The sequence below is a fragment of the Heterocephalus glaber genome, unplaced genomic scaffold (genome assembly GCF_053883595.1).
Source record: "Heterocephalus glaber isolate CG9 unplaced genomic scaffold, H.glaber_assembly_v1.0 deba00001594, whole genome shotgun sequence".
NCBI classification, from domain to species: Eukaryota; Metazoa; Chordata; class Mammalia; order Rodentia; family Bathyergidae; genus Heterocephalus; species Heterocephalus glaber.
Genome location: NW_028258369.1, coordinates 2,893,410 through 2,919,740, shown reverse-complemented (window position 1 = coordinate 2,919,740; position 26,331 = coordinate 2,893,410). Strand labels below are relative to the sequence as shown.

The 26,331-nt window shown below is 35.9% G+C and overlaps 1 protein-coding gene across 1 annotated transcript; it reads right to left on the bottom strand.

Moving 5' to 3' along the window:
- Nucleotides 1–990: 990 nt before the first annotated feature.
- Nucleotides 991–3,509, bottom strand: LOC101706307 (serine/threonine-protein phosphatase 4 regulatory subunit 3B). The gene has a single exon (XM_021238590.2). The coding sequence runs from the start codon at nucleotides 3,507–3,509 to the stop codon at nucleotides 1,191–1,193; it is 2,319 nt and encodes a 772-aa protein (XP_021094249.2). The 3' UTR covers nucleotides 991–1,190.
- Nucleotides 3,510–26,331: the final 22,822 nt, after the last annotated feature.

The following is a 26,331-nucleotide window of genomic DNA, read 5'->3' as shown; positions in this document are numbered from 1 at the left end:
GAATTTTATAGTTCAGTATAAATATCACAAGTACAAAACAAGTATGGTGGTATTTTTAAATACAGAATAAAATCATACAGAAAATGATACCACCTGTCTACATGGAGAATCTAAGGGCCTACATTAACATTAACTTTAAAATCTTCAAAATAGGTAAAAAAAATGTTTTTCAACTTAAATGATTCCAAGAAAAATCAACCCAGTTAACTTGCTCCTCTAAAAATAAAACTTCTGAACTCTTTTCTGGAACTTATTTTCAGAAATTCACTCGCATGTACTCTTTAATATAGCATCTTTTATTTTGTACCTTTATGATAAAACTTTACGTGCTGATACTGACTTTAACACTTTAATAACATTTTTCTTGGCCCAAAATGGTTTTTAGATATTTCATTCAGCACTGTTTAATATCGGTATTTATAAATTACTGTCTACTCTAAAAGGTATCGGCTGCTCTGGAAAGAAGGACAAAATTCATTAATGAATCAGGATTTAATTTTCACAACGCAGGCAGAAGAAAGCACCTTGCTGTACTCAGTCCAGAGGTAGAGCAAATCCTTTGGGAATTGTACTGTACTGATTTTTTTTTAATTGTATTAACGAGTGCACATTTTGGACTCATATATATTTTTTTGTTCATGAATATACATAATAAAATTTGCTTTCCTCTAATGATTCATAAGGTTGATTTTTTGCTAAAGCTTGACAGAAATGCCCAAAATATCTAATTTTATCTTTTTATAGTTGACTTTGTTACCAATACCCCACAAGATATGTAAACATTATGTACTGCAAGCATATACTAATAAAAAAGCTAACAGAAAGTATATTATGGCTAGACTTTTTATGCAATTAATGTTGTAGACTTGCCAAATGAACTTTTACAATTGTTTCTAATATATACCTCTGGGTCAAACCTATATTATTTTGTCAACCTGTTTCATCTTCTCAAACTAAGAAGTGATACAAAGTAATCATTCAGATGCTGGTTACTTTTGTATTAGAAGTGTATATTATGGGAAGCTTTGTTTTTACAGAATTAACCCCTCTTAGTTCATGTTTGGTACTTGTTATATATTTTTAAAAGTCCACATGAGAAATATTTTAGATTCAGAGTTTTTGGCTTATTGACATTTACAAGATTTGAGCTGAACCAGAAGTTGAGTGTTTGCGAACTAAGATGTTAAGTTTTACGAACTAAGATGAGGTCTTTTACTGGGGGATGTTTTATCTTCTTTGTCTTCTTTCTCTTCATTATTGTCTGGATAATCCACTAAAGTAGCTACCCTGCTACTGTGTGGAATACTCATTCCACCACCAGCACCATCAGAACAAGATGAAGAAAATCTGAAACCACCAGAAGATGTTCTTTTGGGAAGGTGTAGCTTCATTTTCTGTGTTTCAGCCTCTGTAAGTTTTTCATCACGATCTGAATTGTTTCCTATTGGTGGCGTAACTGCTTCTCTTCTATTTTGACTGAGGTGCATTTCTTCCTTCACATCCATGACTTTGGTATCTTCATATAGTATAGAATGTAAAGTCTTCCTTGCTTGACTTTGTCTGTCTTTTTCTTGTTCATATTTAATCTTCAGTCTTCTGAATGTCTGAACATATTCAATCAGTTCAAAAGCCTTATAAAATCTTTCAACTACATGTACAACAAGTGACTTGATATTTCGGATACTTATATACTCAAATAGCTCAATAATAGCTGAATTTAATATATTGTACCTATGTCCATTAGCCAAAAAAGCATTTACAACTGGCTCAAAAAGATTTCCCTGGATGATGTAACTATTATATTGTTCATCTCTAAGGCCAATCATCTCTCTCATAAAACGAACAGCACTCAAGAGCAGGAAAGTATGCTTTGAATTCATCAACATCAGGACTGTTCTTAGCAAGTCTTCATTCAAAATATAGTTTTTAATGTAGTATGTGTGATGTTGTACACAAAATGTGCATAGTTCTAAAATTAAACCAAGCAATCGTGCTGTTTGATAATTATTGGGGCGATTTTTGTTTCTGTCAGGTCCAAATCTATCATCCTCTTCATCTTTGTCTTTTTCAGTGCTAGATAAAAGTGGTGCTATTAAGTTATCCATGCAATATTTATAGAAAAAATTTAGAAACTTATGTCTTTCATATTCATAAGGCAATATCAGCATGGTCTCTGGGTCAAGCAGAGAACGAAGAAGTTCCATCAAATTCATGGCACCTGAAAGTTCAGGATCAGTATCACAGATCATTTGTTCAATTACTACATTAATTAGAAGTTCATCATCTTTACTCTTCTGAGCTTCGCCCATTACAAACTGCCGGATTGTAGATGGATTGTACTCCACCAGATAAGCAAATATAGTCGTAGTAGCTGTCTTTACTTGGAAATCATCTATGCTCATAACAACTTTAAGGGCAGGTAGAATACCCAGTCTTACCAATGTTTTGAGCAGTGCATCTTTGCTTTGAGGATATAATGCCTGGGAAAATTCACAGAATTCCTTCAAAAAAAATAGCAGTTCACGCCGTTTATCACCATTTATGGCCTTATCTCTTAACTGTGCAAAAATTTCAGACAAAAACATGTCATCTTCCTGTAGCATGTTGACTATCTCAATCTTGTTGAAGAAAATGAAATTTTTAAGAGAAGGGAGAAGATTCTCTTCAAATATGGATGGTTTGGGTAAAAGAATATCATGAATGTACTGTATTCTGTATGTCTGATGTATCTTTTGCCTAAGTTCAGAATTTGTTATTGGTATAACTTCCTTCAATCTTGCATTTTGGGTAAAGAATTGCCTATGCCTTTTTGGCTCAGGCCCAGCAGGGTCATACTCAAGGCATCCTATCACATCCATAATACACTCATCAGAAAACATAACCTCAAACAGAGGAGTTTTATCGAGGAGTAAGATTCCTTTAACAATGCTATACAAATGATGTAGCTCTTCTGTATTTTGAAGATTCTCACAAATTTGGAATAGCTCTAGTAATTTTTTAATATAATCCCCATTTTTCAAGATAAAAGTCAGGCATTTCTTACGGGAAGGTGAAACAAAAAACGAATTAAAGATATCAGCAAGGTGACCAACTGTACCGAGTTCACAGCTAGGCGGCTGAACAAGGTAACTGGTTTCTAACATTTCATCATATTGTTCCGTTTCATCTAAAACGTCTTGTGTGGCTTCCACTGTTGGCTCTTTACCTTGAACTTGGCATATTTCTTCCCAGATCTTCTGACAGTCTTCTGGGTCCTGGAAACTCAGAGCCCTACTAATGTACTCATCTTCAGACCAAACAATTAACGTACTCCGTTTTTTCCAATAGGGTGTGTTTGGCTGTATTTTGGACTGTAAAATACTTGAGTCACCTGACTCTGACTGAACAAGGAGACACACACCCTGAAGCTGCTCATCGTAAATGGTTGAGACTTGCCCCATACCTATGCAGTCCCATCTCTCGTCTCCGTTCATGATGTAGACTTCTACATGGAGCTGTTCAGCAGCCATGGCGATCTCAGGCTTTACCACAGCAGTCTTTGTCATGTACGTTAGTTACGATTATATTGGCAGCAACCAAACAAGGGGTGACAGTTCAGAAAAATCGTAATAAATATCACCAATCACCAGTGGTTAAAAGGTGGCAGAGACTGAGAGAAGCACAAGGTCTTTAGGATTCCTCCGCAGGTACTGCTACTATTCACTTCCTTCCACCTCAGCATCTGCGATCTCCTGTCCTCTATTTTGCCCCCCCCCCGCCCCATTTTAAAAATGAGTCCGCCTGCTCTAGGCTAACAATGCCTGCTGCTCCCAAAATTCTTCCAGGAAAGCGCTTATGTAACAAGTACTCTCTACTTGTTAAAGGGACATACCACCAAATTTACAAACGGAAGTTTAGAAATCAAGGACTTATAAGATAAATAAATGAATTTGATGCTGGTAAAATAAAAAAAAGGTGTGGAGGAAAGGGGGAAAATAAGAAATGAGATGTGTTATGTACACGTACCAATTCCCTACAACAAATATAATCATTATGTACTAAGAACATGTCCTAATAAAAATTAAAAATGAAAAAATAAATTAGAATATGCTCTTTCCATAGACGGTTTTGACTCTCGGAATTATTTTCACTATCCCCTTCTTTTCTTGGCCGTCATTACACTTTATTTCACATATTTGAGGATGGAGACTTACAGTATTTGATAAAATAAAGCTTAACTAATTAGGTCCTGACCAAGTCCACACCCGACATTCTATGTTAAGAAAAGGTTGCTCCCACTAAGAAGCAAAAGCCAGTGCTCTACAGACCATGAGAAAGAATCAGAAAAATGACGTTGGGCTTTTTCCATTAGCTGTGGTCTAGTCTGTGTCATTCACTGCTACATCCTTAAGGAATGACATTTTCCTGGGATGGAGTATGTCAATCCTGTTTAACTGTTCAGTGCATCTGAAAGTTTTATGTTCTAGCACAATGGGTGACAAAATTTCCTCAAATGTTTTCTTATACATTAACACACTCCTCACCCTCAGGGAATTACTGGGCCAACGGAAAATTGAGTTGAAATTTGCCAAAAGTGAATACTGACATATCAATTATTTTATTTCTTTCCTCGATAATGAAGACCTAATAACAACTTGATAGCTATTGATAGTTCAGTGAGTGCTTATTATCACGAAGAAAGCTAATAACATAACTTGGCAAGTAGAATACTTGAGTGTTTATTATGTTCAAGATTGTGTGACAAGAACTCTGTATACATTCTTACTAAATTTTCATAACAATCTAACAATACAGCATTCATAATCCTTTTAGGATCAGTAAATATACTTACAGAAGTGAAACAAATTGGCAGGGGTCACACAGGTAGTAAGCTGAGGAATTCTGACTTGGACACTTGCCTTTCTAATTCCAAAATTGGTTTTCTCATCCACTGAACTGCTATCCCCTTTTTTACTTGGCCTTCACTATACTTTGTTTTACATTCCTTCCATCTATATAATTTGTAATCAACATAAAATAATCAAGACAAGATGAAAGTTACACACTTCCTCCTTTAGATCCACATCTGTGTATTGCCAACTGAAAAATAGAAGCTTGGATATGGCAATTCTGTTAAATATAATTTTAATAGTAACCAAGTTGATTTTTGATGTTGCAGCAACTTCTGCAGTTTTCTTTTTGAGAAATAGTTCTTTTCTCAAATCATTAACCCTGTTATCACAAGGGAAAAACTGAGAACTGGACTACATCAAGCATCTTTGCACTTGCGTCCTATACATAGCATTGGAGATGTGTGACAGTTCTCAAGGCATAGGTGAACTTTCACATATCTCTCTTGCAATGTTGCCTCTAGAAGGTTTTATGTTGGAATATTTTCTGGGATCATGCAGCTAGGAAACTTGAGGAGTTGGATGCTTATAACAACCATTCCATGAAAATTTAAATCAGAACCAAGATACAACAGGTTTAGTACATTTACAAGTTACAAATAATACTTAAACATAAGATTAATGACTAAGACAAGAATTGATATATGTACTAGTTAAAAACATACCTTATTTCAAGAAGAGAGAAGGTAGAAATATACAATGATCACATGTATGCTAATGGTTCAACTTTTGTCCCTACTTTGTTTATATTAAAGTCTCTCTCAGAATCAATTATAATACTGTGGATTCTCTAAATATGCCTTTACTTTTCATTTCCTGAGAAGCACTCATCACAAATTTATGTGTTTTCACAATTTTATCACTAGGAGTTTCCCTTAGGCCAATTAAGTTCCCTTTATCTTAACTAGGTTAACAAGAGTCTCTTTGCACCCGAGTTTGATTCCCAGTACCAAAAAAACAAAAAACAAAAAACAAAAAAGAGTCTCTTTGCAGCCTAAAAATGCCTCAACTCCATATTTCTTGTTGCTATTTCTGCAGTAGTTTCTCTCAGTTTCTGCCTTACTGGTTTTGGGAAGTAGAATAATGTCCTTTTGTTTGCTCCATTAGTTATACCTACCTAAGATTATTATTTTGTGTTTTTTGTTGTTTTACAGGGAGGAAAATAACATGAATAAGAAAATGTCATATTTAGGAGCTCCAGAATTTTTTTCATATGCATTACTTACTTTACCAATTTATCTTCATTACAATAATGGCCTGGGGAAGATATTACTACCACCGTATTAGAAGAAAAAATCTTAGAACCAAAATTGAATCAATCATTTGGATCAAACTCTTGTAGTCAGTGATGATGTTAGGATTTAAAAACAGCCTTTTATGGTTCCAGCTTTTCTCTTTGTTTTTCCCAATATGCAATGCTCTCTCCCAAACAAAGTCAATGTGTTTCTACTTTATTTATAAAAAAATCTTCCAGGCTGGTGGCACACACCTGTAATCCCAGCACTCTGAGAGGCTGAGGGAGAAGAATCAAAAGTTTGAGCCTAATTTAGGCAAGTCAGTGAGAACCTGTCTCGAAAAAAAAATTTAAAAAGGTCTGTGGACATAACTTAATGAGAAGATTCTGGGTTTAATCCCCAGTATTGCAAAAAAAAAATCCAAAATTGTAAGTAAGGTCTATGCAACCTAATAAGATCTAGGCCTATCTGAACTCTTTCTTTATAGGCACTCTGTCCTTTATTCTGTCCTACCTGCACAAGCCATCTAGCTGCATCTGAGGGCACATCAGGTATACTTCTGTCTCAAGACCTTTGCACTTCTTACTTTCTCAATATCTACATCGCTTATACCCTTACACCATTCAAAAGTTTATTCAAATGCCCTTTTCTTTCTAGTGATAACTTTCCTACCACCCCTTTAAAGTTGCAAGGCCGTCCCATCCCACCACATTCACCTCTTTTATTGGATGTGTATTTTCTCTACAGCACTCAGCCTCATCTGAACATTTTGTGCCTTAGTTATTATATTTCTTCCAATCAGACTATCAGCTGTATAAGGGCTGTGATTTTTGTTTTGTTCACTAACTTGCTCCCAGCACCTGCCATGGGAATGGTACAAGTAGTTTCTCAACAAGTATTTATGGTATAAATACATAAATGAAAAAACATTTTTTCTTATATGATTTCCAATAATCCATTTATTTATTCTTCACACAGTTACTAAGCACTTCTTATGTACAGGCCCTATGGCAGTCACTGGGGATAAAATAGTGCATTTGAACTTATGTCAAGTCCTCTTATGGAATAGGTAGTTTTATCAGGTGATACTTCTAATTTACAAGATACATTTGGCATTTCCCATCTGGTACCCAAATCCTACTGTTTTGAATAGTTTATTGCTTGCTCATGGTGACCAACAAAACAATATTCTCCTGTTTTAGGTGTTCAGTTACATGAAAAGGTTGTGTTTTAAATAAGCTGTATGTTTCCTCCATACTGTGTCAAATATTTCTTCTCTTACCCTAAATGGAATCTCAGGTAGAAATTGTAGTGTTTCCATCCACTCTCAAGTATTGAAAGAACTCTCAATTTTTGGTATTAAAATATTCAGCAATCCATTTCAAGCTTTGTTTGAGTCATGGCTTTTCTTAAGGAAGTTTATGGCCAAAACTAGAATTAAGGGTTGGAAATGTGTGCTCCACGCTGTGCAGGGGAATACAGCTAGGTTATATAGTAAAGTTCATTGGTAGAGGGAAGGCTAAAGAATTCAAAACATAAATGCAATCTTTCACAAGCTTGGGCAGCAAGTATAGCCTGAAACTTTCCTAGGCAAAGAGGGATGTATGGTCATTCTATAGTATAGTATAGTATAGTATAGTATAGTATAGTATAGTATAGTATAGCATAATATAGTACAGTATAGTATATATTCTAACATATACTATGTTAGAATACATAGACATTAAGCCACTTTATTTTCAACTGAAAACTTCACCTCATTACGTGTTCATTGTAGCAGCACTGGCTATCATCTTTCCATAGCCTCAGAGCTACCAATTACTCTTAAGTATCTTTTTGGATCCATGGGTCATATTTATTAACACTAGTACATTCTCAGTTCAGTGTTTGGCCTCATTCAAAGCTCCAAAATCTTTTTCTCACATTTCATGGATTTTGGAGAGGAAAGAAAGAGGGAAAACACTGTCTTATAAGACACCAACTCTTTCACTCTCACTGATATCTTTCTATTTCCCTTTCTTAGTAGAATGTTTTCAGTGTACAACTACTAATTTGCTTACATGTATAATGTTATTCTGTCTCCCCATCCCACCAAAGACAATGGCTCATCTTGTCTCCCCTGTATTTCTCTACCTAGAGGACAATAGGCACTCAGTAAATATTATGAATGATTGTATGAAAGCATGTGTAAAATCACTCCTTTCATTATTTTGGAAATACTTCACATTTCTACCTTATTTTATGAAAGTCCATTTAGTATCTGGTTTCATTAACCAGTTTTTGCCCCAACTTCTTTCCTCAACTTTTTTCTGTATGAGAATAAATGAAGTTAACAAGTTAGCCAAGTTTTCACAGCGAGTAAACATTCTGAGCTTGGATTTAAACCCAGGTATCCAGATTCAAGAACTTGTGCATTTGAACTCACTGCTACCAAAGCATGTCCTCATCCTCTTTGCCTTATCTTTATAGAGATACTCAAGCCAACTTCTATACCCACATTATAAAACCATCAGGATAGATATCTAAGCATTTTTGGACAAGCAAATATATGTCTCTGCAAATCTCTTCTTATTCTCCACCGTTATATTTTTCTTCCTTATAGAAAGCATAGAGGACAATTATATATCAAATGCTTCCACTTGGTCATCTTTCTTTCTTAAAGTATTTGTCCCCCTAAATAAGAAACAGAAACACTTTTATCCTATTTATTAACTTTGGTCTAAGTAAGGGTAAACTAACTTTGAATTTAATTTTCTTCTTTTTTTTCATGCCTCCTTTTGTGATAAGCCTCAGTTGAAACATTAGTTTTATAGATGTGTTAACTGAATTTGCCTTCAGCAATATCTTGCCCCCTATATTTTTTGCAACATTGTTATTTCCAAATTTATTTGTTCATTTCTGCATTTTTTCTGGTCTGACACTTAAAATATCTTTGTTAAGTTTTTATAGCTATTTGTTCCTCTAATTTATCAATAGTCATTCTTAGTAATAATTACATTATAAAGCCTGCTGCCTATTCGTTCATGCTATATCCCTTTTAATGTATATGAAGAACTCCTTTATATTTTTTCCATTTGAGTTCATATAAGTTATACTTTTTTCTCAGCCCCATATCACATGGAAAAGTATATGACATCCATAGCTAGAACTGGATTATCTAAACAGTTTTTGTTATCCCTATCACCAATTTTTCTTATTTTAGCTTTAAAGACCTCCAGATAAGGATATGTAACAAGTTCCACAGATAATATTTTCTAATATCATTCAACTTGTACCAATGAGGCCCCTTTTGCCTTTTCTCTTCAATAAACATTCTTGTTTTAATTTCTTCCTATTCTCTTTTTTTTCAGTTGCAGAGACAAAGAATGAGAGCTTATGCATGCTGAATTGCTTTCTTTTATCTACAGGTAAGTGACAGTCTTCTCCATGCCAAACATACCTGACCTTATCATTTCATTTAATATTTCTATTGCAACCAACTATTTTTTTTTTTTTTTGGTATGGGGGATCGAACTTGGGTCCTCAGTTTGCGAGGCAGGCGCCACAACCACGGAGCTAAATCCCCGGCCCTTGTAACCAACTATTGATCTGACTCTTTCAGGTGCATTTTCTCTCTTTAACACTTCTGTCGCATATCTACAAAAATCATTCTAATATATGGCAATTCTAATTATCTTTAAAGAAATCCTCCATTACTCTAAAACTACACGTACCTAATTATCCAATTTCTATTTTGTGTGTGCTTAATATTGCCTTCAGCAATATCAACCTGTTTTTCACTTTAATTCAACAATGAGATTACGAGAGGAAGAATATGTCTTTTCTGAAAATATTTTTGAGGTTGCTTTGGGCAAAACTTATAGGAGTCTTTGTCATCTATTAAGAATAAGTGGCAAAGGAAAGCAAAGAAAATGATAAGGCATATTCATTCCCAAGGGAGCTAATGTTCAGGGCTCAATTGGAGTCTCGAGGGTATTTTAACACCTAAGGCCTCTAACTATAAATCTGTCCCTTGGGTCTTTTCAGTTATTTCAGGGAAGTGTCAGTTGCTCATGGTATAAGAAGCAATTATCTCCATGCAGAAAATAGTTCAAGGAAAGAAAGGAAGAAATCTCATTAGTAATACAAAGTATGGAAAAACAAAGCTTACAAAGAAATGAAAAGAGCGTATGTAAAAAGTGCAATGAAATATATATATTTTTGTTATTTATTTTATTTCAAAAGATAAACAGACATAGTGGCATATATCTATATTCATCTATATCTACATTTGCCTCCATATTTATATCTCACTCACATATGCATACATATCGAGATCCACATTGCTATCCTTAACTGTGTCTGTAAATGAGAGGAAACAGGCTTGGTGGTTAAGATCTCAAACACAAAAATAGATACCTCTAGTTAAAATCCAGCCTGTGACAGGTATTAGTCACGTGATATGGACAAGATACTGTGTCCAGGCCTCCTTTCCTGCAACTCTGAAGTGGAACTATTACCTATTTCATTTATTTATTTGCAATTAGATTAAAAGAAATAATAGGTGTAAAATACAATAGTGCTTATATGTCTGATTTATTTCACTTAACATTCAATACACATGCTTTATCTTTCATGAGAAACCCAAAATATAAATAAAGAGCAATATAAAGATAGATAATAGGAAACAGGGAGATAGATGCTTTGCAAATGGGAAAGGAATCAAGAGAGACTCGGAAGGGAGTAAAAAAAGAATTAAGATGTGTTTTGTAAATATTCCAACTCCCTCTAATAGATGTAATCATGATGTACTGTAAACATGCACTAATAAAAAATAAAACTTGAAAAAAACACAGTAGTGCCTAGTGAACTTATTATTTAAACACATTTCTTCATTTTGAAATTTTATACCGTTAACACACTTTACACCCTTTAAAGGGATATTAATGAGTCTAAGAATCTAAAGATTTTTAGTTTTTGCTGCTTGAAGTGGCAAGGTGCTTAATGCAAAGTTATCAAGGCTTAGATGTGCCTGTGAGTGATTTATAAACCTGAGGGCCCTGCACAAGAGACAAGATGTCCCCTACTTTACTGCCCTGACCCAGCCATTGTCAGAAGTAAAGGAGAGAGACAGGGAAAGGGAAACCTCGTGATTGGCTCCATGCCCGGAGGTGTTGCAGGAGGGGCTGCTCTAAGGTGTCTGTTGGAGTGAGAAGTAAGTTCTGTGTAATAGGCCTCCTCCTTAGGAGCCCTTGCTGCTCCGGGTTGTCTTGGCATTTTGCAGTCCCCTTGATTTTAATTGGTTTCCTTGTGAAAATAGGTCAAATTGCTTGACTTTTCTTAGAGCTTGGGTGCAGAGCAGAGTCAATCTACACAAGCTCCATCTTTTCACGGTTACTACCTGAGCAAAAGGACTTTAAATTGCTGTGGACACTAGGATTATTACACCCACTTCCCTTAGGGATAAGTACTCTACGCTGAGTGTAGAAATTTTCTACAGTACTACTTTGATCACCATAGTGTCACAGATCAGGTATAATTTCTTAGATTCTAATTCATTTTTCATATTTTTCAAATTTGCTAAATGTTTTTAGTCTAGAGAACAGCAATATTGAATAGAGTCACATATCTCATAGAGAAAAATAACATCCATCTTCAAGGGTCTAACACTTTTGCAAAGTACATTCTTCCCTATTGGAAGCTAAAGACCACAGCTCAGCAGCTAAGCATTAATTTAAGAATTGGAATAATCAGAAGTTTAATCTTGGATTTATTCTAAGCCATCAGTGTGTCACATGAGTAGGTTACATGACTCTTTTTTTGCCTCAGTTTTCTTTGTGATGTGATTGGAATAATAAGACTTCTCTTTTGTGATTAGACTAGGAAAATAAAATTTTAAATATTTTTGCACCTAAATTTTGCCATAGAAGTGCTGAAAATATCAGAGAATGGATTTCATGCTCAACTAACAATACTAATTGCAAACCAACATGATGTCAATGATTAGACACTTAAAGCCAGAACTGATATTTATGAAATTATTTAAAGTATCTAGTAATTATTTGTTGAATACCTCTTATAAGTCAGGAAATTTGCTAGTGACTCAAAGATGAAAGGTAAGAAGAATGCTCATCCCATTCACTCTTGAATCTTCAACCTTGAAAGGGAAACACTGAAACACCTGTAATGTAAACATATCATAGGGGCATGACTTAAACATATCAAGAAAGTCTTCCCAGAAAAAAAATGATTATGCTGTGTCTTGAACGTTAATTAGGATTACAAGTGTGTTGTGTGTGTGGGGGGGGGGGGAAGGGGACACGAGAAGAAGGGACCAGAGCTACAGAGGAAAGAAAAACAAGTACCAGATCAGAAAATTATATAACCGAGTACATTTGTGAGGAAAGGATTGCAGCTTCTTTTCTGTATTATAACTGTGTGGAGAATGACAAAGGAAAACAAGTTAGGGGTCTTAATAAAGAATGGTGCAGAAATTTTAGTGAGAGATGGTTGCCATCTGAACTACAATGCTAGCAGTGAGGATAAGGAGAAGTTGATAAATTCAAGAGATAGTTAAGGGTTTTAATTAACAGAACTTCTTGATTGATTACAATGAGGGTGAGCAGGGCAAGGAGAGACACAATAAAAAATAATTACCAACTTGGGAGATGCTGATGTCTTTCAATTAAAAAGGAGGGCAGGTTTAGGGGGGAAAGATTAATTTACTTTGGACGAATAGAGGTAGAAATACTTATAAGACAGTTAGAATATCACAGTAATAGGGCTGTGGTGTGATACACTGATAATTTAATTATTTCGATTTTATTTATGTGGATGTAATACAATGGTGATCTGCAGAGAGCAGGGAGGGATTTTAGAAACGGTGAACTGAATATTTTCATGCCATAGAGCTATTCTTGCAGAAAAGCTCAAGGTAACTCTCAAGGCTAAAGAAAGAGGCATCAGTGCATAAAAATAAAGAAATTGAAAATTGGCAAATGAGATTTATTGTACCTTCTATGATACTTTCCTCTTCTTGCAGCATTGTTTGTCTTTTTTAGGTCTGTTTCTGTTTAATAATTCCAAACTCTATCAATATGCAAACAGATAAAACTAAATTGTTTTGTAAGGTACGGATGACAAAGTTGAGAATTGCTGTCCTCCTTTTTCTTCCGCTTCCCACAGAGTTTCTTCCAAAGATAAGTTGATAGCAGGCAACTCCTTGAAAGGATTCCATGTTCTTTCCACGCCTTTAATTTCCTGGAAATCATAGTAAACACAAAGTTGTTTTCTTAGTTCTCCCTTTTACACACACACACAAACACACACACACACGCACACACAGAGAGAGAAATAAAGAGGGAGACAGAGATATGAATAGAGTAATAAATAGGACATAACTTCCTGCATGGTAATTGATCAGGAGAGGTCTGGCATTTGGACATTTCCTTCTACTGAAAAGGAGTGAGCAAAAAGGACTCCAGGTAAAATGGAGAAAAATAAGTTTAAGTGCTTTTGTTTCACTTTTAGCTGGGTCACTTGTACTTTATTTTAACCTCTTTTTGTGCAAGTATTTGCCCACTGCCCTAATGCTGACCCAGTTCTCCACTTTTATTTTACTATAGAACTTCTCCAAACTCATGTTTCTGTCAAAGCTACAACTGCTGTATTGTAGGGTACACAGAATATAGGGAAGGAGGGGCAACTCTGGGGACTTTTAGTAAGCAATGCTTAAGGACACCCTAATACTGTTCATTAAAAGATATCAACAAGTCTAAAAAATGATGCACACCTTGAATTCCAAGCCTTCAGTTATTCTTAGAACAAATATTTCTAGATTATAGGTTGTTAGCTCACCAAGTAGTGCCTGGTTGCAATGATTATTGATGAATTGAATTTACTCCTGATTATGATTTTTAATGAATCCTTAATTCTGTATGTCCATTTCTGCTTTGTCATTCTCTTATTTGGGAAATATACATTTTTACACTTGACATCCAAGAAGGCATTTTCTCTTCCAGTTATATTCAGCGCCTTTTAAATATTGTTAAATCTGTATTTCCAGGTAAAGCAGAAATAGTATACTAAAATAAAGTAGTAGCACCCACCCCTTCTTTGAACAGTAGCAGTTCCAATTATGGGGGAGGTACAAAATTAAAGATCATTTTGAAAATGTAAATTTCTTCTTCTTGTTTTTAAAGCATATACAGGTCTAAAGAGAAGATTTATGCAATAATAAGTACTTTTTTTCACTAGCCTGTTGAGAAGAAAATGTTGACTTTTGCTAGAGCCATTGAATTCCTTAAGGGTAATGAAATATCTGAAAGCTTCTCCAGTTAGTTTTAAGAGAAATAAATATAGGGTGTCTCACCCATAAAGTGTTAGGATTATATTTGCTTTCTTTGTGGGAAAGATACATAATTCATAAGCTAATGAGCTGTAAAGGTCTTCTCAAAAGTAAAATTATATTATCACTCCCAGGAGTAAGATAGTCAAACTATCCTGTAATAACTCATTTGAGTTTATTTTATCCTAAGATGTTAAACATAATCCCTTCTTTTTAAATGTGCCATTAAAAGAATACCAGGATACAGAGAAAGTAGGAGATACTAGACTGAAAATGGAGAGAAATCTTAGATAGTGTTCGTAGTTTTTGTCTTTCGACTAAAGGGAAATTCAGTATTTAAAAATCAGGAATAAAATCATTAGTTGTTTAGCAGCTAAAATATACCTATAATTGGAAAATTTGCTTTTTTAAAAGAATCATATTTTTGCAGTACTGTGGAACTGTGGATGGAACCCAGGGACTTCCACACACAAGGCAAGTGCTCTACCACTAAGCTATATCCACCTCCATTGATTTCCTTGGGGCCATTGTGGTTTCTTCCTATGGTAAGCATATTCTGCAATTTCTCACAGTGCTCTTGCCTCCTGGTATTTATGCCTTTGTCTAATCTCTTCGCCTCTGTGTAACAGCCTGTAAAACGCTGAGGCCATAAGTCCAACAATCCCCTCCAGGAACTGCATCTTGACACTAATCATGCATGTAGGTTTGAAAGCAAGTTCTGCCCCAGTAGAATTTTTACCTTCATTCACAGCCCTGGCTGACACTTTGATTACAGCCTGTGGTCCCTGAGCCTGAGCCTGAGCCTGAGCCTGGTGGTCAGTTCACAAATGTAAACTATATCTGGATTCTTAACCCAAAGACACTTTAAATGTGTGTAGTTTTAAGGCACTATGTTTTGGGCATAATTTGCTATGGAGAAATAGGTAATGAATAAAATCCCAAATAAATTTTCACTATAATATGCAGTTATGCATTTATTTTTCTATTGCGTAAATTAATCAAAGTTCAATGACAGCTGTTATGTAAATTAAACATTTATGAATATGAAACTTGTATATGTTTCCAGGAGCCATTTTAAAATCAACTTGTATTCATGGTGAATTTCTGTGTCATCAAAGAAGGTAGAAACAATATTTTTAATCTGGTGGACAAGTAATTTTCATCTACAATATAATTTTAATCTGAGGTCTCAGGATTTATGGTAGGCATTTCATGTGGGAGAATTTTTCTCTGCAAGAGGTTCATAGCCGGGGATGTAGCTCAGCAGTACACCTCCTCCTGGCAAGCTCAAGACCCTGAGCTTGATGCCCAGTTACCCTCCCCTCAAAGTTCATATCTATTCTCTTTCTATCAATGACAGTAGAGAATCCCAAACATTTTGAAAACAAAAATACACTCAAACAATTCCACATCGATCTGGGGAGGGTTATATAATTGCCAGCTTAGAAATACAAGAACTATCTGGTTGGGTGTCAGCCTGTCTATGAGCTGAAAAATCAATTTAAAATATTGTGAGCTTAAGTGCATTTTTCTGGTGAAAGTGTTCATGCTTCCATATGATAATAAAAAAGATCATAGTTTTCAAATATTAAGAGTACCTGAAACATAGGACCAGATTAAGTTTGTTATAGTGGTCAAAACATTGCTTTACATATCACAGTAGCTTATGGAGAAAATTACTTTAGAACATACTCATTCAACACATTTATTGAGGACCATACTAGGCATTAGAGGCATAACACCAGAAAACCATACATGATCCCTCTACTCTGGTGTTTATACTTTAGATTTAAGAAGATGAGAGATTTACAGAATGCTTTGAAGCATACAACCAGATGTGCTAATTACTTGATTGTTTGCTCTCAAATGCATTTTCTCTCCTTCCTTTCTCTGTTCCATATGATAAAGGGTGATCCTGCAAACAACATCATGCAGACTCCTTTGCCATCTGGCTTCTTTGAAGACCTGGTTAATGAAGACATGAGAAGAAGCTTGAAAAGTCAAAGGCAAAAACAGGTCAAGGTAAGTCTGTTTGGAAGTGGCTTTCTCTATTCTTTGGCTCTAGCTTCAACTGGACAACTTCTACCCCTGTAGTTCAAGTGTATATTTGCTGGTTCCAACTCCTGACATCTGGTAACACTATTTCTCCCTTAGATGTTACTCCAGCTCGAGTCATGGTGGCAAATTCCTGCAATTTCAAATCCATTGTTGCATTTTTTGTTTATTTTTACATCTCATCTAATACTTTTATAATTTCTCTCCTCCATCAAATATTGACCTACTGGACACTTATTGTGACACTCAAGCTAGTTAGGGAAGGAATATGTCAGGGAGGCCTTATCTGAAGATGTTAGATTCACGCTGAAGTCTGAAATATGAATATGTATTAACTAAGTCAAAATAGGAGTAAGACAAACAAGAAAACATGTCGGGAAAAATGTATGCTTGTGATTTTCCAAAAATTCAAGGTCAGTGCTGATGAAGTTTGGAGACCTATTTGAAGAACAATGATGAGCAGTAATATATAAAATAACGAATTTTTCAAACCTTTAGCCCCCTGATAAGAATTTTGGTTTTTATTATAAGAAAAATGGAAAGTCTTTCATGGCTTTGATAAAAGTGGCTCAGATGATGAGTAACATGTTCAGATGTGTGAATTTTTAAATATATGTTTTAAAATATACATGAAACTTTAATATGTAGAAAATAAATTAGGAACAGTAAGAGTAGATTGTCTCAAAATAGATGAGGGTATATAGTAAAAGCAATGCTAGTTTGGGCAATATTAGATAAAATAATAAAGATATTAAAAGGTGAGTAGGTAAATTACATTATGTAAAGGAAGGTGATATAAATCTTTTGACCAGGAATTGAATAATTCATTCAGTGAGCTAGAAAAACTAAAGACAGAATTAATTTGGGAAGGAAGATAAAAAGTTCATTTTGAATTTTTTGGATTTGCATGTGTTTGGAATAATAATGGAAACATTCATTTGTTAGGATTATTGTATTTGTAGTTTAAAATAACCATTGTTGGATTTATTTTCTTTGTGTAGTTGGGTTAATTAACTAGCAAAGAGTTAATTTGGATATATTACAGATGTGTTATTTGTAATCCTGATTAGATAAACATGTTCCATTTATAAGACAAGCATTTCCATTCAAAAAACCTTTTAAATAAATCAGTTTGGAAAACCTGTATTCTACAAGCATGTATTATTTACCATAATATTTCTATTTCCCGCATCACTTGAAATATATTAGATGCTTGAAAATATTTTGGAAATTTAAATTGATTTATGCTTTTTCTAAGTGACACAATTATTCTCCTCCCAGAATAAAACTCTTAATCATATGGTAAATCTAATGAATTTTAGAAATTGGTAACTCTTTTTAGTTTATGGTGATCAGTGTGGTCCTATATGAAGGTTTGTTGAGCAGCAACCTCTGGTACTGGCACTGGGAGACCTGGGTCTGTGCTGGGGGTGGCTCACAGGAGCAGTGCCACCAGCTTCCAGAGGAGGGGTCCCAGAGCCGGCGGTGCCAGTGGCAGAGGCTCTCACCTGGTGTCCATTTCGGACATGTGGACATTGGTGTGGAATGGACAGCTGCTGGTATCCACTGGGCTCCAGCCGTGGACCAGCTATTAGGTGGAGGTTTAGCCATTGGAACAGTTCTTTTGATTGAGGAGGATAAATACAATATTTACTCGCCACTGCTCTTCAAGTATTTCCTGGCCAAGGGCATCGTCAGTGGGCACACTTTGTGGTTGTATCCACTAAAGAGCACCCTGCTGGCATTTTACAACAGATTTTAAGATTCTATCCTTCTGAGAGGGGCAGAGGCCCACAGCACGGAGGAACTGAGCCTTTCAGGCTGCTGTATCACCACACCCAGTGCAGAGGACCAGAGCCCCGTCAAGTGCCAGGGAGGTGAGCCACCTGGGTGCCACCAGCACACCCTGCCCCTTGAAATGAGAAGACACATAAACAAGTCTCAAAGCCAGACATCCAGATCACCTAAATCAACCCCAAAGGGAAATGAGATGGAACAGTTTGATTCTCAACAACCTGGACCTCCTCAACTGGCAACAAAAGAGGATCTGCAAAGAAATGAAATCAGAAATAATTTATCAGATAATAGCAGAGATTGTGCCCATAGTGCAAGACATGATTAATAAATCTAGAGAGGACATAGATGAAAAAATAGAGGAGCTGAGGAACATGATGGAATCCCAACATAGGAAACAAATGGAATCCATAAAACAGATGCAAACAGATTTCCAGGAGATTAAAAACTCCATTGAAAGTTTATGCAGCAGAATGAGCCAATGTGAGGACAGAATTTCAGATATAGAAGATAAGATTACAATTAGTGACCAGGAAAAGGAAAATTTCTTTAAAATAGTAAGGGACCATGAGAAATCAGTCCAGCAGCTGCTAGACAATGCAAAGAAGAATAACATAAGACTGATTGGAGTCAATGAAGAAAGAGGAGAGAGTGCAGATGAAATAAAAAATCTGTTCACAGAAGTGATGGCAGAAGTCTTCCCAAGTAGGGGAAAAGAACTTGACATACAGTTAAGTGAGGCATACAGGACTCCAACTAGCCTTGATAAAAAAAAATCTACACATAGGCATATAATAGTTAGGATTCCGGAAATCCAACAGAAGAACAAAATTCTAAAAGCAATTAGAGAAAAGAAACAAATCCCATACAAAGGAAAGCCCATCAGAATCACAGCAGACTTCTCAATGCAAACCCTGAAGGCAAGAAGAGCTTAGAGTGATGTATTTCAAGCCCTAAAGGAAAACAGCCTCCAACCCAGATTGATGTACCCTGTAAAACTATTTTTCAAAATTAATGGAGAAATAAGATACTTTCATGACAAAGAACACCTGAGGAACTTCATGAATACCAAACCAGCACTTCAAAAATTTTTAGACAATATCCTAGGAAAAGACAATGAGGATCACAACCCCAGGAAGCCCAGCAGAATAAATCCATTGGGCACGACAAGAAATTAAATGCAAAAGGGGAGAATCTAACAAAAAGAAAAAGTCATGAGAAGGACAAGTCAATATGTATCAGTTATAACCATCAAGGTCAATGGTCTCAATTCAACAGTCAAAAGAAATAGACTGCCAGAATGGGTCAAAACACACTTAATTCAAAAAGAAACTCATAGACTGAAAGTTGAAGGGTGGAAAACAATACTCTATGTGACAGGAACCTGAAAAAAAGCAGGAGTAGCTATCCTCTTTGCAGATCAAGTGGATTTCAAACCAACACTGATTAAGAGAGACAAAGAAGGACACTACATCCTTGTGAAGGGAACACTCCAAGAGGAAGAGATGACAGTCATAAATATATATGCACCAAACACGTGTGGCCAACTATATAAAACAAATATTAATGGACATGAAAAATCAAATAAACACTAATACACTGGTAGTGGAGGACCTCAATACCCCACTGTCACAAATAGATCAACTAGACATAAAATAAGCATCGAAATACTAGAACTCGATCAAACTCTTGAAGAAATGAAATTAACAGATGGTTACAGAGTTTTCTACACCACAAGATCAGAATACACATTCTTTTCAGCTGCACATGCGTCATTCTCCAAAATAGACCACATGCTTGCTCATAGAACATGTTTAAGTAAGTGTAAAGGAATTGAAGTTGTCCCCTGTATATTATCAGATCATAGTGCAATAAAATTGGAGATCAAAGCAAAAAAACCCCACAAAAATTTCATAAACACATGGAAATTGAACAACACACTTCTGAATAACCAATGGGTCACAGAGGAAATTAAAGAAGAAATCAGACAGTTCCTTCAATTAAATGACAATGACAATATAACATATCAGAATCTATGGGACACAAAGAAAGCAGACTTAACAACAGAAATCCATAGCAGTGAATACTCATATTAGGAAAACAGAACAAGCCCAATTAAACAACCTGATGCTGAACCTCAAGCTTCTAGAAAATGAAGAGCAGGACAACCCCAAAGCTCATATAAGGGAGGAAATTATAAAGATCAGTGCAGAAATCAATGCAATGGAGACTAAGAGAATGATACAAAAAAATTAATGAAGCCAAGAGTTGGTTCTGCGAAAGAATATACAAAATTGACAAACCCTTAGCCAACCTTATCAGAAAAAGGAAAGGAAAGGACCAAATCCATGCAATTAGGAATGAAAAGGATGAAATTACAATGGACCCAGCAGAAATCCAGAGGATCATCAATACCTACTTCCAGAACCTACATGCCAATAAGGTGGAAAACACAAAAGAAATGGACAAATTCCTAGATATATATGAATTACCAAAGTTGAAGGAAGAAGACTTAAAAATTCTAAACAACCCAATATTCAATCAATGAAATTGAAAACATAATTAAAAACTTACCAACTAAGAAAAGGCCACACCCTGATGGCTTCACTGCTGAATTCTACAAGACATTTAGAGAGGAACTGCTGCCACTACTGTTTAATCACTTCAATGAAATTGAAAGGCAAGCAACACTCCTGAATTCATTCCTGGAAGCAAGCTTGACCTTGATCCCCAAAGCAGAGAAAGACCCAACTGAAAAAGAGAATGATAGGCCAAACTCACTAATGAACGTAGGTGCAAACATCCTTAATAAGATACTGGCAAACAGAATGCAGATCATCAAGAAGATCATACACCCTGACCAAGTGGGATTCATCCAAGGGATGCAAGGATGGTTCAACATATGCAAATCAATCAGTGTAATACCCTATATCAATAGAGCCAATTACAAAAACCATATGATCATTTCCATAGATGCAGAAAAAGCATTCAACAAAATCCAACATGCATTTATGATAAAAACCCTACAAAAATTAGAATAGATGGTCTCTACCTCAATCTAATAAAAGCCATCTATGAAAAACAAACAGCCAATATCATACTAAATGGTCAAAAACTGAAATTCTTCACACTGAAATCAGGAACAACACAGGGGATGTCCACTATCACCACTCCTGTTCTACATAGTTTTGGAAACATTAGCCATGGCAATTAGACAAGAGAAAGAAATAAGAGGAATAAAGATAGGAAATAAAGAAGTCAAATTGTCATGATTTGCAGATGACATGACACTCTATATAGAAGACCCCAAGAACTCCACTGAAAGTCTTCTAGACTTAATAACCAAATTCAGTAAAGTAGCTGGATACAAGGTCAAAACACAAAAATCAATAGCTTTCCTCTACACCAAAACAAACTCACTGAGAGAGAAATAGGGTAAACAATTCCTTTCACAATAGCATCCAAAAATTTGAAATACCTAGGAATCAATGTAACAAAAGAAATCAAAGGCCTCTTCTCTGCAAAGTATAGCACTCTGAAAATAGAGATTGAAGAGATTGTCAGAAAATGGAAAGACATCTCTTGTTCCTGGGTAGGAAGAATCAACATAGTGAAAATGGCCACACTTCCAAAACTGCTATGTAGATTAAATGAAATCCCAATTGAAATTCCAGCAGCATACTTCTGGACCTTGAGAAAACGATCCAAAAATTCATTTGGAACAAGAAGAGACCTAGAATAGCAAAAGCAATTCTAGGCAACAGAGACATGGCAGAGGGTATCACAATCCCCAACTTGAAACTATACTACAAAGCTACTGTGATAAAAACAGCATGATTCTGGCAAAGAAACAGACCTGAGGACCAGTGGAACAGATTAGAAGATGCAGAAACAACGCCAGACACACTCAGCCACCTCATCTTTGACAAAGGAGCCAAACACCCTCACTGCAGGAAAGATAGCCTCTTTAATAAATGGTGCTGGTTAAATTGGGTTTCAACCTGCCAAAGATTAAATCTAGACCTATATCTCTCACCATGCACTAAACTAAAATCAAAATGGATTAAAGATCTAAATATTAAAATGGAAACACTAAACCAACTGGAAGAGATGTTAGGCAGAACTCTTGAAGACATTGGCATAGGAAAAGATTTTATGAACAAAACCTCAGCTGTCTGTGAACTAGCACAAACAATCAACAAGTGGGATCTCTTCTTATTAAAAAGCTTCTGCACAGCAAGAGAAACCACCAACAGTGTGAAGAGACAACCCACAATCTGGGAAAACATTTTCAACTGCTGTTCCTCAGACAAAGATCTACTATCTAGAATCTATCAAGAAGTTAAAAAATCAGACCTCCATAATTTAAAGATCCAGTCCAAAACTGGGCATCTGAAATGAACAGACATTTCTCCGACAAAGAAGTAGAATTAGCAAATAAACATGTGAAAAAATGTTCAACATCACTGGTCACTGGAGAGATGCAAATGAAAACAACACTGAGATTCCACCTCACCCCAGAAAGAATGGCTGCTATCAAGAAATCAACCAATAACAAAGCTGGCAGGGCTGTGGGGAAAGAGGAACCCTGCTCCAATGCTGGTGGGCATGTAGACTGGTGCAACCACTGTGGAAATCAGTATGGAGATACCTCAAAGAACTAGGACTGGAAGTCCCATTTGACCTAGCTGTTCCCCTGCTGGGCATCTTCCCAAATGAATTAAAAGGATCATACCACAGTGATATATGTGCACCCATGTTCATAGCAGCGCAGTTTGTAATAGCTAAAACTTGGAAGCACCCCGATTGCCCATCAACTGGAGACTGGATCAAGAAAATACGGGTTTTTTTTTTTTATAAAATGGAGTACTACTCAGCCATAAAAAATGAGAAATTAGAGACATTTATAGCTAAATGGATTCATGTTGAGGAGATACTGTTAAGTGAAATAAATAGTACACACACATGTAAATACTGAATAATTTCTCTAGTGTGAGAAACTGAAAGTGTAAATAAGGACTAAAATGTGTAATAGATAATGTCAAATAGGAAGAAATAGGCAAAGGTTAAGTGGGAGGGGTAGGAGAAAGGAAAGAAGGGAATGGAATTAGTATGAAAAAATGGAAACAAAGTGTTTGTCGATAGGGAGGGATGGAGGGGTTGAAGGGAGGGCAGGGGAATTGGGAAAAAATAAGAACCAAGAGAGATTATGTAAAAGTGCAAATTTGCAATGATGAATGTCATTATATTTTATACCTAAAATATACCAATACAATTAATTTTTAAAAAAGGATTTGTTTATGAGGAAAAAGGAAATTTACAAATATTTTTATATTTCAGAGGTAAATTAAGGAATAAAATGCTAATTATAAACTGTAGTCCTCAGAAAATATTAAATCTATTAGATTATATGAAAAAGCTAATTACTTTTATTCCTTTAAAGTTAAAAAGGAATAATCAAGATATATTATGTACGGGTACAAATTCTCTATGTTGAATATGATCTTTATGTATATAAAAATATACCGATAACATTAATTTTTAATAAGTAAAGTTCTTAATATAGTTTACTCTTGTTCTTATTTTTCCTTCAAAACTTCCTTTTAAATCATGATATGTAATGTTGTCAAAGTGTATGGAAGGAAAATATGAAAATTCATGTGAATCAAGTCATTAGAGATATTTAACAACTTCAATAATATCAGGAGGGACAATCTGATTTCTCAAAAATGGCTATGTTTGGTGCTTAGATAGTGCTCCTTCATGCACCGCCCCCAATATTTTTAGTGTTTTATTTTGAAATTTTGTAGAATTCTAATGGGAAAAAACCCTTGAAAATGTAGAAGATAATCTCCTTGGACTGCAAGTTATTAGATTAATTTAATGCCAGTTTCTTCTCCTTATGTCAAGAAAAAAAATGTCTTTCAAGAGCAGAAAACATGATTTTGAAATGGGCACTGTACATTTCCAGCAGCCTCTTGTTTATGTTTCAATCAAGCTCCCAGTACCTCAAAGAGTAAGTCAAAATTGTCCCCTTATTGATAGCTGGTGGTTTTTTTGTTGTTGTCTTTTCATTCTATGAGCACTTTCATGAATTTGTCAATACTTTGGAGATATATATATATATATATATATATATATTTTTTTTTTTTAACAAGTTAGGCTTAAAATGGCCACTTGCAAAGTCAGGTGTGGAAGAGTGCAAAAGGGCCATCTGCAGCTGGAGAGGTGAAGGATTCAGTCAAAATTTGAAGGCCTGGAACTCACTGCAGAGTCCTCGTGCAAGTACGTATCAGGAAACAAGAATCTGCACTGTAAGTCTGAAGAGTCTGCCCTGAGATCCTGGAGACAGAGGTCTAAAGGTGATGGTGAAAACTAGAGCTCCTGCAAAGAAGCAGAAGTGAGACTTCCTTCTTACCTTTTTATTCCATCCAAGCTCTAAGCCTGTTTGCTGAAGCCACCCAAACTCAGCATCGGTCTTCAGTCTTCAGTAAGTCAGTCATCCAGACACACCCAGAACTGTGCTAAATCAATCTTCTAGGCTATTCTTATTCAAGTTGACACCACAATGAACTATTACAATACAGCTGTTGTGGCTTGTGTCCAGCTAGATATCCGCCTAAAGCCTCATGTAATCACAGGTGGGGCTTTGAGAGGTGGCTGGATCTAGAGTGTGTGATGCTGGGATCAAGGGTGTGTGATTACTAAATCACTAAATCATTACTAAATCCACTGATTTATTTGGCATAGTTTTATGAGTGGATAATGGGAAGGCCCTCCATGGGTGTGAGTGCTATATGCCTTAAGGGAGTGTAGCCTGGAGAAAATGTGAGTGACAGAAAGAAGGCTGCTGTTGTCACTTGCTGCTTTTGCTGCCTCCTCCCTTCCATCTTCCATGCCATGAACTGTTTCTCCTCTGCCATGTCACCCTGCCTTGGAGCCATCCAACTATGAACTGAAATCTCTACAAACTGTGAGCAAAACAATCCTTTCCTTGTTTAACTTTGGGTGTAGGGTATTTTTGTCTCAGCAATGAGAAAAACAACTAAGACACCATCTCTTGTCAACTTGCCAACAAGATATATTTCTTTAAACCATACTTAGTCTCCAGATCCAAAAACAAGTTCGTTATTATGCATAACATGGTATAACTATCTTGTGTACATATAGAAGTGTGGTAATTCCCTCCCCAGGATAGAAGGCAAAGTATTTTTTTTTGGCGATGACCTTAAAAACAGGGGATGGTAATACTAGAAGGCACCCTAAGGTATTATGCTGCATTCCAAGTATAATGTTCCTTTCCTCCCTTGTAGACTAATAGTCCAATTTCCCCTTGACAGTCTCGATCAATCATCCTGCCAACATCATAACTCCCTTTTTAGCTTGTTCACTCAGAGGCATGAGGATCCCAAAATGACCAGGGGGAAGTCTTAGCTTCCAGTTTAATGGAATCATTCTTGTGCTTCCTGCTGCAAGCCTTTCCTATTTTGGAACTAAGATTTCTAGCCCAGCAGCACATAAAGTTGTGGGAACACGAAACAAAAATTTTCTAGTTGGTGAGTGGTACCATTCCTTCTTTCACACCTTGATTCCCAGACCCATGAATCCTGGCTATGGCAGACACAGAACCATAGAGTGGATGCTGATTCAAAGCATATACAGCCTTTTGAAGAACATTGCCCCAGCCCAACAAGGTATAATCCACTATCCCCTTTTTCATACTTGTTGATATTGTCTCAGCTAATGTTTGCAAAGATGGACTAATAAAATAAATTTTAAAAAGCCACTACCAACAAAAAAGGCTAGTCTATTTTTCTGTCAATACAGCTGCTTCTGGATGGTGAGAAATGTGCTAAGACCAGTGAATTCCATGAGCCCCTTGCCTCATTTCTTTGGCTGTTAAATGTGTTCCATGGTCAGAAGCAATGATGTGTGGAATCCCATAACAGTGGATAAGGCATTCTATGAGTCCATGGATGGTAGTTGAACCCTTATGTGCAGGGAGGGCAAATCCATACCCAGAATAAGTGTC

What these genes read in the sequence shown, in the direction of transcription:
- LOC101706307 (XM_021238590.2), bottom strand. Translation starts at nt 3,509, where the DNA reads ATGGCTGCTGAACAGCTCCATGTAGAAGTCTACATCATGAACGGAGAC.